This window comes from Crinia signifera, chromosome 7 (genome assembly GCF_055691185.1).
Source record: "Crinia signifera chromosome 7, ASM5569118v1, whole genome shotgun sequence".
NCBI classification, from domain to species: domain Eukaryota; kingdom Metazoa; phylum Chordata; class Amphibia; order Anura; family Myobatrachidae; genus Crinia; species Crinia signifera.
In genome coordinates this window covers 138009793-138024627 of record NC_139223.1, presented here as the reverse complement: position 1 = coordinate 138024627, position 14835 = coordinate 138009793, and the positions used below count along the sequence as shown (strand labels likewise).

General features: G+C 42.2%; 1 protein-coding gene across 4 annotated transcripts in view; it reads right to left on the bottom strand.

The window, feature by feature from the left end:
• The window catches only part of LRP1B (LDL receptor related protein 1B), a 1445580-nt gene that overhangs the window by 245452 nt on the left and 1185293 nt on the right, over positions 1-14835 (bottom strand). For all 4 annotated transcript variants that reach the window (XM_083153866.1, XM_083153869.1, XM_083153867.1 and 1 more), the window contains exons 47-51: positions 14141-14260; positions 11418-11531; positions 6760-6909; positions 3869-3991; positions 288-407 (exon numbers count right to left, since the gene is read on the bottom strand). In XM_083153866.1, the coding sequence (XP_083009992.1) occupies positions 288-407; positions 3869-3991; positions 6760-6909; positions 11418-11531; positions 14141-14260 (627 nt within the window). The remainder of the gene's footprint in view (positions 1-287; positions 408-3868; positions 3992-6759; positions 6910-11417; positions 11532-14140; positions 14261-14835) is intronic.

Sequence of the window (14835 nt, the reverse complement as noted above, 5' to 3'; positions counted from 1 at the left end):
CAAGCCTGGTGAGTGCCCTGCTCTATGAACACAAGGATGGATGCTGTCCTGCTGTGTTTTTATAGAAGCAACCCTGCAGTTGGAAATCCAAACTGTGAAATACATGAAGCTCTGCCATTGGTATACAGTATATGCATATTTACAATACTTTTAGTACTTAGAATTATCATTGTATACACGTATTAAAAATCTTATATTTTTTTATCGTCCTACACAGAATACTGTTGATTTTATTGGGATTCACCTGCAGTATATATAATGAATAAATAATCTTATAATACACGTACCACACACTGCATCACTTTCATCGGACCCATCTCCGCAGTCATTCTCTCCATCGCATATCCACTGCTTAGATATACACTTGTTTTTAGAGCAGGCAAACTGGCTCCAGGAACAGGAAGTGCCTGGGGAGCAGAAGAGTACTACATGTTAAGCATATTCCCTGGCTGTATAATGCACATACAGTATTATTGGCATCACTTAGTAGATTATTGTTATGTTTCTCCCAATTTAAATATGAATGTGACAGAATAATATTATGTACAGTAAAACAGATAATTGTGGGTATTCAATCTTGCCCGTTATTTCCAAAAACAGAACTATTGGCCATCAGTATTCAATTATGGCCATTTTCAGGGATTCCCCTGTGCAGATTAAATTTTGTTTAAAGTTGAAACTGCATTATCGAAAACAGCCGCTGGATTGTCGAATCTGCAGCCGTTGTTGCTGGTCCACGGACTTTCCGTTTGCCAGAATCTATTCTGACAGCTTTTTCCTGGATTTTGGAAAACAGGTTGGATCCCAGTTCAGTACCCCCTTTCACATGACTGCGCCCAGGAAGAAGAGCACTTAGATGGTTGAAACGCATTGGTAGTGACTGGTATTTCTTCAACTGATTGGACCTACCCAGTGCTAAGGTATTTGGAGCCAAAAGCAGGGTGCACTTCCGGACTGTATCCATGCCTATGCCTATTGCTGGCTCCAAATACCCTTAGGGTTAAGAAGCTTTCACATAAGTATAATCCTGCTTGCTGTTTACTGAATTTTTGGATCTCCCTGAATAAAGATCAACTTATTTTTCTTTGTAACCTGCTCTGCTGCGTGATCTTTGAACCCCAGGATGCCCAGGTCACTCTCTATTCTCCCAACTGCAAACTGACTTCCCTTAACAGGAATGGAGTGAACATTCAATCAATTGCCAAGCCCAAAACATTATTAAAATCCCCTATATAAATAACTGGGGGACCAGGGAACTGAAATAAAAATTCAGAAATGTTCTTAACACTTCCATGTGTTTAAGGCAATGGAATATATACAGTCAATATTAGGCAGGTCTTAGAGGAGAGGCAACATTGAATAAACACAAAGCACCTCCAAGGGACAGTCTGCAAACACCCCAATTTGAAATATACTTTTTCTAATAAACACAGACACCCCACAGCAAGCTAATTTACAGAATAAGAGGGTGGTATGGGACTCAAGATTTTTTTCTTTTAAGAACATCAGCTTATTCCTTAATAATTGTGTTTCCCAAAGGCCTACTATATCTGCTGTATACTGCTGAACCTGTCAGAGGACCAATAACCTCTTAATCTTGCCTCTAAGCCTCCTGACATTCCAGCTCCGCACTTTAATTGACAACAAAGCCATTCTGCATTAGATGAATAGATACTAGACCCAGCATTCCCATACAAACACATGTTCCATATAGTCCTAAACTAGAACTAAACAGGACAGCTCAGCGCATAAGCATTAAGGGTACTTGTGAGTTATCCGGGCTGCCGATTTTGTCCTTAAGTTAGGTTAACTTAAGGACACCCGACCGACGCGATGCCCGCGATTTAGCCCCAAATCGGGGGCATCGCGTCGGTCGTGGCCGTTATAAGGGGCCGCGATGCGATGCCCACGATTTCCCATAGACAGTAATGTTAAAAGACACGATGGACCCGATTTCCCATAGACAGTAATGTTAAAGGACGCGATGGACCCGATTTCCCATAGACAGCAATGTTAAAATAAAATGACCATGTGAAATTGGCCAATATGTTTTTAAAAAAAATGTTTCATGGCCCCCCACCACCGTTAACGCCACCCCGCTATTAACGCCAACCCGAAACGTGGCGAGCGCAGCGAGCCCGCGAGGGGCGGCGGTACGCGTCCTCCGACCTTTTCATGCCCTACTATCCACTAGGGCGTGGAGTGAGAATAGAATAGTGTGGCGAGCGCAGCTCGCCACCGAGCCCGAAGCGTGGCGAGCGCAGCGAGCCCCGCGAGTGGACGCGGACACCTGTGAAGCCCGCAAGGGCACGCGGATACCTGTGAAGGTGCTCGCTGCGCTCGCCACGCTTCGGGCTCGGTGGCTTGCTGCGCTCGCCACACTATTCTATTCTCACTCCACGCCCTAGTGGATAGTAGGGCATGAAAAGGTCGGCGGACGCGTACCGCCGCCCCTCGCGGGCTCGCTGCACTCGCCACGCTTCGGGTTGGCGTCAATAGCGGGGTGGCGTTAACGGTGGTGGGGGGCCATGAAACCTTTTTTTTTAAAACATATCCAATGTGAAATGGCCATATTGGCCAATTTCACATGGTCATTTTATTTTAACATTGCTGTCTATGGGAAATCGGGTCCATCGCGTCTTTTAACATTACTGTCTATGGGAAATCGGGTCGGAAATCGGGTCCATCGTGTCTTTTAACATTACTGTCTATGGGAAATCGTGGGCATCGCGTCGCTGCTCCTTATAACGGCCACGACCGACGCGATGCCCACGATTTCGGGCGCGATGAAAAAATCGGCAGCCCGGATAACTCACAAGTACCGCTTTAAGTGCCTCCCTGTTAACAGAGTTGTTGGAACTCTTGGATGAACATGCTTATTGGACAAAATTTGATTGCCGGGTTGATTATCAACGCTGGGCAATACAATGTGCTAATCTTTTGATCTTTTAAGTTTGTCACATAATGCCCTCATCAATAAAGTACTCGCACTCTTCTGGCATACCTCTACCAATAAGATATTTCCATCACAACCTTCATTGGGGGAAATTTACTAAGATGTGTATTCTACTTCACATGTGATTTTGCTATGGGCAACCAATCAGATCCTGCCTACTATCTTCTAGAGGCTGCTAAATAAATAAGAAGTAGCTTCTGATTGGTTGCCCATAGCAACATCACATGTGAAGTAGAATACACATCTTAGTAAATTTCCCCCATTATCTGTTCAACATTCACATGAACCCCTGTTAAAAGAAATAAACAGTTAGAACCATAAATTGTCTTATTCTGATACTTAGTTAATAAGTGTGGGGTAGACCACAGGAAGTAGAAGATTGGACAAAACCTAGCGTAAAGTTACTCCCTTGTAGAGTGAACAATGAATAGTGTGGGCTTTTGGTGGTTATCGTACTACAAACACTCTACTTAAATGTTGGAAAGGGACTGCTTCCTTTGTTCTCTACCTTTGTAGATGCAAATTAGTTTGTTTCTAGCAGTGCTAAACCTTCTGTTTCAGAAACATTTTTATGACTATTCAGGAAGTTGGGCATATAGGAAGGAACTGAGTAAGGTAAAGCAAATCCCCGATAAGATGCGGCTCCTGTTGGTTACTCAGGTCTACTTCCCGCAATTGTGGGTAAACAAATATCCCCTGATGAGTTATTTTAGAATATTTAATGGCATCCACTACATATTCTTTATGAATAAAGCCTTTTTTATAGTTCAAAGATCTCTTTTTGAAGATCTGATTGATGCATTCGCCAATCTGTTCATCTGAGTTGGGATGCACCAGGTAAATGAAACAGAATTGTGTAAATCCTTAGTAGGATAATCTGCTTGTTAACTAACCCACATGGTGGAAACTCACCACAATGTAGCTCATCGGTCCCATCTTCACAGTCTTTCTGACCATCACAAACCCATGTATTCAAAATGCACCTCCCACTGTGACAGCCAAAGTAATTCTCTGCACACTTGTCTTGTTTTTTTGCTAAGCAACAATAAAAAAAGAGGGTTTCAATTATCTCAATGACAAGATTTGTGTAAGCAAGTCTTTAGCCTTCATTCTTGCCTTGATTTTTGACTCTCCCAAAATTACCTTTAAAAGTAAAACAAACACTAATGGTAGTGAAGACTTCTCAGCAGACCTTTGTTTATGTTGCTGTGGCACAGACTTTGTCAACACAATGGTGATTTTTATTTAAAAATTAAATCTGACCTTTATTAAACTTATTGTTTGCTAAAAACACAAGTAAAATGATCTTATTATTATGAAAACAAAACATTAAGGCTGCAAGTTTTAGTGCGCTGAAAACATTGATTTAGCAGTATTACTAAAATAGTGGTAACAATCAGGATTAACATACCATATATACTCGAGTATAAGCCTACTTTTTCATAACATTTTTTATGCAGAAAAAGCCCCCCTCGGCTTATACTCGAGTGAGGGTCCCACTTAAATCAATAAGTTTTCCCAGTTTTTAGTTGTAAAATTAGGTCCCTCTGCTTATATTCGGGTCGACTTATACTCGAGTATATATGGTAAATAGTATTTATTTTTAAGTTTTACGTTCTGCTATAGAATAAAGAGGGATACAAGTACTTATCTCATAGAAAATAATGAAACATTCTGTAATATACCATACAAATGTGTGCTCATACACTTAACCTCAATAGGCCACATGGTGCAAGAGGAACGGTGTACAGGTACAGCCTTTTTATTTACATTTTGCATCTTATTCCCATCACAGAAACACAAAGACACTAGGTTGAATCTTTATCGGCACATTAATTAGTTTAAAAAAAATATATATATATATATATATATAGAGTCAATAATGAAGCACAATGCAACATAGTATGAGAAAATGACACAGCTGCTGCATAGTACCACTTTGTATACAAATTAAATTAATCATATTGATCATTGCAGTCTAGTTTTGTCCCTTTCAGTTGTCAGTTTTGTGCAACTAAGAACATATGTACATTTTGAGCAAATACGTTGCTTGGCTTGGCCATGGCATCCAGAGCCTGGTAGACCAAGATAGGGGTTTGGCATGAATGGAGCCACAGTGTATGAGAACACGCCTATATGTAATACGTATAAACCTGTGTAACTAAATTCTGTATAAACATTGGAAGGATGCTGAGTCAGCACTATGCCAGCTGAAGAGGTAGATGTATGAAGCAGTGATAAGGGAGGAGAAGTGAGCCAGAGGAGAAGTGGACCATGGCAACCAATCAGCACAGAAGTGACATCTATAATTTGTATAATATAAAATTATACAGAGCAGCTGGTTGGTTGCCACGGGCCACTTCTCCTCTGGCTCACTTCTCCTCCATTATCACTGCTTCAAACATCTATCCTTGAGTGCAGTAACTCTTGCCTACAAGTGCTCTGTGAATGCTTACAAACTAAAAGCATACACATGTACTACTGTAGAGCTGCAGACATTTAGCACAGCTCTTCTACACAAGAAACTTGAAGACTGGGCCATGCTAACAGAGGTCATGTTCAGTAAGGATGTGTCCATGCAATTCCTTCTCATGCAGACTGGTGGTTATGTGCATATAAGCCAGGCATGTCCAAACTGTGGCCCTAAAGCTATTGTGAAATTACACATCCCACCATGCCTTGCCACAGTTTTAGCATTCCCTAATAGCAAAACTGTGGCAAGACATGCTAGGACCTGTAGTTTCACAACAGCTGGAGGGCAATAGTTTGGACATGCCTGATGTAAGCATTTCAAAGGCTATGGGTCACGCAGCCGGCCAATGGTGTGGTAAAGTCAATTTAGGAACATTCAGAAATATATTAAACTTTCGGTACTTGTGTAGTTTCACGGCGCCAGCATGGCACCGTGCGTCTGAGTCCCCTTGCGGGGCTCGCTTTGCTCGCCCACGCTGCGGGCTCGGTGACTCACTACGCTCGCCACGCTATCTAAAATCAACTCAATGCTAACGTGGATAGTGGGGGTATGAACTATCCATGTTGGCATGGAGTTAAGTTACTTTATTTTAGATAGTTTGGCGAGCGTACAACCCGGAAGTACAGATGGGTCAGGTCCCATCCTTGCAGGGGATGGCGCTGGCGTCGCCAGCCGCCATCCCCCGCCAGCGCCATGGCGATCGTGAGAAAGGGACGCGCGCGCACGAGAGGGCGCGCGCGTCCCCTTCCGACGGCGCTTCCATTAGTTCCCCGGGTCCCCGCCGGCTTGCCGGCGGTAACCCGGGGTCCCCGCCGCCTGCCCGCACCCCCCACTAACCCCCCCTAACCCTGTCCGTCTCCCTGAGGCGGAGACGGACAGGGTTTCCGTCACGCTAGTGACGGAGACTGAGACGCGCGTGCGTGTGAGACGCACGCGCGTCTCAGTCTCCTCGCTGGCGAGGCTGCTGGCGGGTCGCCAGCGCGTACGTTCTGGCGACCCGCCAGCAAGGATGTAGGACATCACATACTGTAGCACGGCGCCGTGCTGGCGCCGTGAAACTACACAAGAACCAAACTTTCATTTTAATGGGAAATATAGGGAATATAAGGTAAGAATATATTCTTGGACATTTGGAACTTAATATTGCATATTGCACTGACAAAAAAGTCTCTAAAAGACATTTACAGTATAGTGATTTTATTTTCCATGTTTCGAAAAGGCAAGTCTCCAAAGAGTTGTCTGCTAATTTCATATTTTTTATAAATGTTTAAAGTTTATTACATTAAAACACAACCAAGTAGAACATCAGCAGAATACGCTCAGAAATTACCTGGGCATTTTAATTCATCTGAATAGTCCCCACAGTCATTTGCACCATCACATATCCACTCTGGCAGAATGCACAGGGATGTGGAATTACAGGGTATAAAGCCAGCCTTCTTCACCCCAAGCTTGTAATAATAAGAACAGTCAGTGTTGTCTGCAGGGAAGAGGACACGCAATAAACTTTGGTAAATCACAATAACTTATTTCAGACAAGCATATAGAACAGTGAACGCATGTAAACAGGACTGTACAGGCCAAGAGATCTGCTGAGATGTGGGCATGACCAAAGAAGGGTGCTTTGCCACTATTCATTAGATGCCCTCTGCAGAGGTAGAACCTGGTGTATCCATGTCATCTTGGGGTATGATTATGCCTACCTAATACATTGTCACACCATCATCTCACCGCCCCGGGACTAAAGCAGTAGTTCCCAAACTGTGTGCTGTGGCACCCTGGGGTGCCTCGGGACGCTTGCAGGGGTGCAATAGATTGGTGGTCCAGGACCAAAAAAAATATTCATGGTCAATGTAAAATACAAAACAAATGCTTGGGGATTATAATCATAAAATATATGGACAAACATAATTTAATACTGCCCTTCACCACATAACTGATCCTAAGGGCCTGTAAACCCAAACTGCTTATTTTAATATTTTTTTTTGTAATTTTTCATTAAGAAATCTTTGTTCTAGGCACGGCATGAATAAAATTCTGATACTTTAGGGTGCCATGATTCAAAACAGTTTGCGAAACCCTGGACTAAAGGAATGAAAAGCTTTTTAACTTCAAGAATACTTTGAAAATATCAATATTGGATTCTTTTAGCACTTTTAATAAATCTACTGCTAAAGCTGGGTACACACTTAACGATATGTGTACCCAACCAGTGGGGCAGCCAATGTAAGGAAACCCTCCGAAAACACTTAATAATACAGAGCATTATTCCAATGCATGCCGTCTTTTCCGGGTTGTCTTGTCCGGCATGCAGCCCATCCTGACAGTACCAACCAGTTAGAGCATGCGAAAGTGCCTAGTGTGTACCCAACTAGTGCCTAATGTGTACCCAACTTTCTTCTATAAGTATAAAAATGTACATTTAGATCACAGATAGGGAACCATTGGCCTTTCAGTTGTTGTTGTTGAACTACACCTCCCAGGCCCAGCATACTCTGCAACAGTTTTAGCATGATCAAATAGCAAAACTGTAGCAGGGCAGTTCAAAAACAGCTGGAGGGCCAGGATCCCCGTCCATGTCTTAAATGATACTGCCTTCTTCAGTGTGGTAATGCAAACTCTAGTTCTTGAACAGTAAAGTCATCAAGCATCAGTTTATTGTGTACTAGCTGACCCGCCCGGCGTTGGCCGGGAAACCCTTGGGGTTTCTTTATTTCCAAAATTGCTGAAAAATGTCATCTTACAATATGCTGTGCCAAAGACCTAAGATTGTAATTTGTTATAGATTCCACCATAATGTTAGAATGTGTTTGCATTGATACTCAATGATGGCAATGAAATCAGGTGTGGTGTTGTTGTTTGAAACACAACGCTCCTGAGTTGATAACTTGTATGTGTTGATGAATTCCACATCCACTCCTGAGATTTAGCACCTACTGTATGACATATCCTCCAACATCTGAGGGTCAGAAATCGGTACAAAATCAGAAAGGGACGTGGCCACACCTCCATTTCTATACTTTCAAATTGTACAGTTTCTAGGGTGTGTAATTACAGGCGCTGAGTGCGAAGGGACCGGGGTGGGCGTTACTTACCCCGCCATAATTAATTAAAAATTCACTGCTCCCTGCCACTGCCACTCCCCTCACCGAACCTGCAGCAGTCTCTGAGGTCTGGGGATCTGTAAAGCACATGCACCGGGCATCTCTACCAAACAGTGGGGCAGCCCCTGAGTGTGGGAGCAGGTCCACGGGCCTGGCCACATGATGTCATGACGCGACGCACGCTACCCGCACCACTGTAATGCCCCACTGGGAAAGGGTGCAATGGGCCAAATTCTTCCCTACACCCGCCGAGCCAATCCACTGATCCAGCCATCACAATCATCAATGGGTGCATTGATAAGGTTTGAGTGTAAGAAGTTGAAGAATAAGACTGAGAAAAAGAATTGCCATGTTACAAAGTGTACAATTTACTCAATAAATCGTGAAAAAAATGTAAGTGTACATAGAAGTACAATCAAGAAATGAAAGTAGGATTAAAAAATAAGTTCTGATTCAAACTGATAATTTTTTGGATGGGGTGGGTTGTGAAACAAATCTATAGGTGGGGGTATGGATATTGTGGGCATAATTGGTGTTTGTTACACCTACATGGGGCCCTCAATTGATGGGATTTTCACTACAGTGTCACGGTCACATTGTCACCATAGGGGAATTCCCAACTGGGGTCCAGGTGGTCTTTTAGGGACCCTTTACAATCCTGTAGGTCTCTTCGCCTTGAGCTTACGGTCTCCCTTAATGATAGTCAATCACTGAGGGAGACCATAGGTTCCAGGAGAAGAGACCAACAGAATTGTAAAGGGGTCCCTAAAAGACCACCTGAACCCCAATTGGAAATCCCCCTACGGTGACACTGTAGTGAAAATTTCTCATCATCTGGGTACCCCCTGTAGGTGTACCAAACACCAATTATGCCCACAATATCCATACCCCCTCCACCTATAGATTTGTTTCGCATCCCACCGCCATCCAACCAATTATCAGTTTGAATCATAATTTATTTTTTAATCCTACTTTCATTTCTTGATTGTACTTCTATGTACACATATTTTTTTCACGATTTATTGAGTAAATTGTACATTATAACATGACAAATCTTCATCTCAGTCTAATTCTTCAACTTCTTACACTCATAACATTCAAACAAATGCATGCAGCGCTCATGCCCATCGACCATTATCTATGAACCAAAAGAGTCTGGGAAACCCTTAAGGCAGAGCAGTGCCTGATATCCAACTGACTAACAGGGTGAGTGCAGTGTACCCACTTTGTATTGATCAATGGGTGCATTGGCCAGGACAAAGATTTCTCAGTGCAACTGGAGGACTGGAGAGACGGATATGGGGAACAAAGTAGAAATGGTACATTAGGTACAGTTTTTATTTGCCGGTACAAACTGTTAAATAAACGGCAAATTATATTTTATGTGTTCTGTGTGTTTGTGTGTGTTGTACTGTTTTTGTGTGTGTGTTGTAATGTATGTGGTTTTGTGTGTTATATTGTATGTATCTGTCCAATGCGTAAGTGTGTGAGGTGTGCTATGTATATACAGTATGTGTGTGTTGTGTCTTTGTGTATCTGTGCAAAGTTTAAATGTGTGTTTTGTGTGTGTGTTGTACTGTTTTTTAGGTGTGTGTGGTGAATGTGGGTGTGTGTTGTGCTGTTAGAGGTATGTTATGTGTGTGTATCTGTGCAATGTTTAAGTGTGTGTTCTGTGTATTGTACTGTTTTTGGGTGTGTGTTGTAGTGAATGTTGGTGTGTGTTGTACTGTGAGTTGTGTGTTATGTGTGTGTGTGTTGTGTGTATATCTGCCGAATGTGTAAGTTTGTGAGGTGCGCTACGTATATATGTGTGTGTAGTGTGCTGTGCATATCCTGGCAATGTTTAAGTGTGTGAGTTCTCAGTGGCGTAGCTTGGTTTGGGGCGCCCCCCTGCCGTTAATGGGGGGGTGCCCCCCCTCCCCGCCGGCCTCCCCACCCCCGCCGTTAATGGGGGGGCACCTCCCCCCCTCCCCACCCCGGCCGCCGGTGCCACCCCCCCCCCCCCATCGCCGCAGGCTTACCTGTCTGCGCGTCCCGGCTCCCCTCCTGGCTTCAATTAATAATTCTATGCAGACGGACCACGATAAAATGGCCGCCCCCATACTGCAAACAGTTTCAGAGAACTGTCTGGTTTATGGGGCGGCCATTTTATCGTGGTCCGTCTCCATAGAATTGTTTGAAGCCAGGAGTTGTGTGTTTGTTGTACTGTTTTTGGGTGTGTGTTGTAGTGTGTATGGATTTGTATTGTACTGCATGCGGTGTGTTTCCAGCGATTTCAGCCCCTATCTCCCCCGTGTGTACACAGCTTAAGTGTGTGAAGTGCTCTACGTATAAATGTGTGTGTTGTGTGCCATGTGTGCGTATGTGGTGTACTGTGTGTGTGTGCGTGTACAATGTGTACGTGTGTGTGTGTTATGTGTGGTCTATGTATATCCTCAATTATTTCCTAATTGTTTAAAGCCTTCACCATAATGTTAGAATGTGTCTGTCATACTCAATGACAGCAATGAAATCAGGTGTGGAGTTGTTCCTTCGTCCACGGTTTCCCAGATCGTCGATCTTTTCCCCAGATCATCAATGAAGGAAAATGAAAACATGGTGTTTTTTAAAATTCGAAGAGAAATTTCCCAAAAACGGCTTCGAGGTGCACACCACCGGGTCCAGAGGTATCTTGATGCCAAATTTGGTGTCTCTGAGTGCCACGGTGTGTCCGCAATGCGACGGACACGCACACACACACACACGCACACAGACTCTTCAACTTATTATATAGAATACTGTATACTATACACCGAAAAGGAATAAAATCCCAATGGAATTTCAAATGTTTAAGCAATGTGCAAAGACAAATCCGCATAGACAGATTTTCAAAGGAGTTTCTTACTACAGTTCTTTTCATCTGAAGCATCTGAGCAGTCAATCATCTGGTTGCATTGGGCAGATTTAGTAACACAAGTCCCATCTGTGCAGCGGAATTCTGTGGACGCACACGTGGAAACTGTGCAAATGTTTAAAAAGAAAGGAACATTATTAGCACCTGTAAATCATCACTGCAAAGATTCTATAGAAAAGACAACCAGGTCAATTGAAAGGACTATTCCGTTAAGTCTCTGTGACTATGCACAGACAAAAGAGACTTTAATGGTTTTAATCAATTATTCCATTTAATATATAACATTGTTATTGTAAGAATGGCGGTCCGATTCAAAACACATGTATATTTTTATTTTATATGGGTTGTTTTACAAATATTCAGGTTGTCAATCATGAGATAACCTGAGGCATTTCATTTGAAACAAGGTTGTTTATTTAATGAATAATTATATTCAAAAGTTAAAATTTAGTTTGGGGTGAAATAAGTGAAGTAGTATAGCCTGGTAGATCAGGAGTGTGTCTCTGGAACCTAATTGTCCAATGCAAATAACATACAGAGATATTTCATACTCTCCACTGTGCAGATATACTCTGTTCTCTTGAAAGGTCCATACACAGTGTCACACTGGGCGATTTTGCCCAGCATGTATGAACTGCGATGATCGTTTACATCACTGGGGGGAAAGCAGCTGAGTGCATACACACTGAGCGGCTTTCCCCCTGCCCGGCACCGACAGCGCAGAGCTATGCAAAGCCATCCTCAAAGCCGCTCATCTGCTGGTATAACTAGCAGATGAACGGCTTTCCCGTCGGTGATGCGGGAGCAGGCAGCAGCGCTTACCGCTCATTGCCGGGGCATACACACTGGGCGGCTTTGAGCTGAAAGACACTCAAACATGCTATTTTGAGCGACTTTCAGCTCAAAGTCACCCACTGTGTATGGGCCTTTAGACAAGCATGGCAAAACTGTGGCGCTCCATCTGTTGTGAAACTACACATCTCAGCATGCCTTGCCCTAGTTTTAGGTTTCCCTAATAGCAAAACTGTTGCAAGGCACGATGGGACTTGTAGTTTCAAGACAGCTGGAGGGCCATAGTTTAAAGAAGAATAAAGAGGAATACTGTAGGTCCTCTTTTAAGGGTCAGGTGCAGGTTGAGCAAAAAGGCAAACATCATGGCATATCTCACGCTTTAGCCTGCACATACACAGAGGCCTTTATTCAGATCTGATCGCAGTACAAATTTGTTCTCAAAATGGGCAAAACCATGTGCACTGCAGGTGGGGCAGATGTATCATGTGCAGAGAGAGTTACATTTGTGCGGTGTGTGTTGAAACTGAAATCTAAATTGCAGTGTAAAAATAATGCAGCCAGTATTTACCCTGCACAGAAACAAAATAACTCGAGTAAATCTAACTCTCTCTATACATGTTACATCTGCCCCACCTGCAGTGCACATGGTTTTGCCCATTTTGGATACAAATTTGTACTGCGATCAGATCTTAATTAGGGATGGACACTTGATGATTCAGAGGCATTCTAATATACTGTACACCAAGTACAGTAATTGTATATTAATAGAATAATTGTGAATAGCACTAACCTGCACAGGTGAGCAGCTTGCAATTGGTAATGTGGCACTAATTCTGATTGGTGCTTTCTTCATTTTTCCAGTACAGTATTTATTATATTTTTTTTATAAGTGTTGTAGCAATATTATTTTACATACATACATAAATGCGAGAAATACTTAATTTGTAAGGGATGATTAATAGTGAATGTTTATTTTACATTCAAACTACAACTACAGTAGTTAATATCATAAATACAAGTGTATGTTATGTATGCCTGGTGTATACTCTCCACATGGAAGTGCTTTGTTCTGTGTGCTATTTATTTAAGTATTATTATTTTGGGCATAAAGGTGCCTATACACATTGTGATTTTAACATGCGTTTTGAACCTTTAAAGTTCAAAACACATCGAATTGGTTAGAATCGCACCGTGTACCTGCAGGGATGCGATGCGCGTCCCCACAGGTACAATATTGTATAGCACAAAAAGTATCTGCAGGCAGTACTTTTTGTGCTATATCGCATCACTTTTGTAGTGCAAAATCACATTGCACATGCAGAGTACAGTACATTGCATTGCTTCCCCTTCAAGTGCCAAAATCGCACGGCACAATGAAGTACAAAACGCACAGCACCTACAAATCGCTACGTGTATGGGCACCATAACTTATGCTCATGGTTATTAATGCAATGCAAATAAATCTATCAACAAAAAAAGTAGCCATATATTTTTGTAGCATGTACTGTAAATCTCCTATTTCCTAAATTCCTGCATATATAAGGGTCTCCAACCTATTGCCTAATTATAAACTGCGTTAATCAAATTATATCTTTAGAAGACAGATACTAATATTGGGATTGATGTGTCATTCGTCCCTACGGTACAGCATTCATCATGGCCTCAGTAACACAGCCTGTGCATTCCCTATGTTCACAATCTTAAATATTTAATGCTGATCTACTACTGCTCTAAATCCAATACACTCACAAGAACTTTGTATGTGGGAAAATTAAGCAGACATAATCTGGATGGTTATTGGTAGATGCTCTACTCGCATTTCTTCAACCAGTCCTGGGGTCCTCATTTCCAGACAACTGTATTCTGTAATATGGCCAACTGTCTGATAGGTTGACATCTTAGAGGTAATAACTGGTACTTACCTTTGCAGTCTAGTTCATCTGTGTTGTCGCCACAATCATCTTCATCATCACATACTTTATTGTTGGAAATACATCGCCTATTCCCACAAAGCTTATAGCCTCTCCAGCAGTTCCGGTTTTCTAGAAAGAGAATATATAAGTATGGGAGGTTTATTTTATTACAAAGAAGCCATAATATGGAGTAAAACAGTGAATATTTAAGAATGTCACCGTACAATGAATTCTATCCAAAGTATTTAGTGGTTGTCCTTAGTTGTAAATCTGAATATAAGTTGTACTGCACGGCAAAACCGAACAACACTTCCTAAACTACATAACCTGCAGTTGGCTTATGGAGTAGCAATGTTTGCAATTTTTTTTGCCCCTAACCAATTGTAATATAAAAACTAGAAAACAACATAGATAGAAAGAAGATAAACAGCAAAGAGAACATATCTCAAACTGTGAGCAGCCAGAGCGTCTCAAACATGTCCAATGGCGTACAAAGCTCAGCGATGCACAAATATGAGAAGCCTCTGTTCCGTCTTCAAAAAATTATCCCACCCACATGCCTCATAAACCGCTCAAGGTATCAAGAATCTCTCTCAAACAGGATGTCAACACTTTACTCAAAACAGATATACTGTATGAAGTATCTTGTATCATATAGTCAAAAGAAAGTGTTTGCTTTATTTAATCCTTTATATGTACAAACT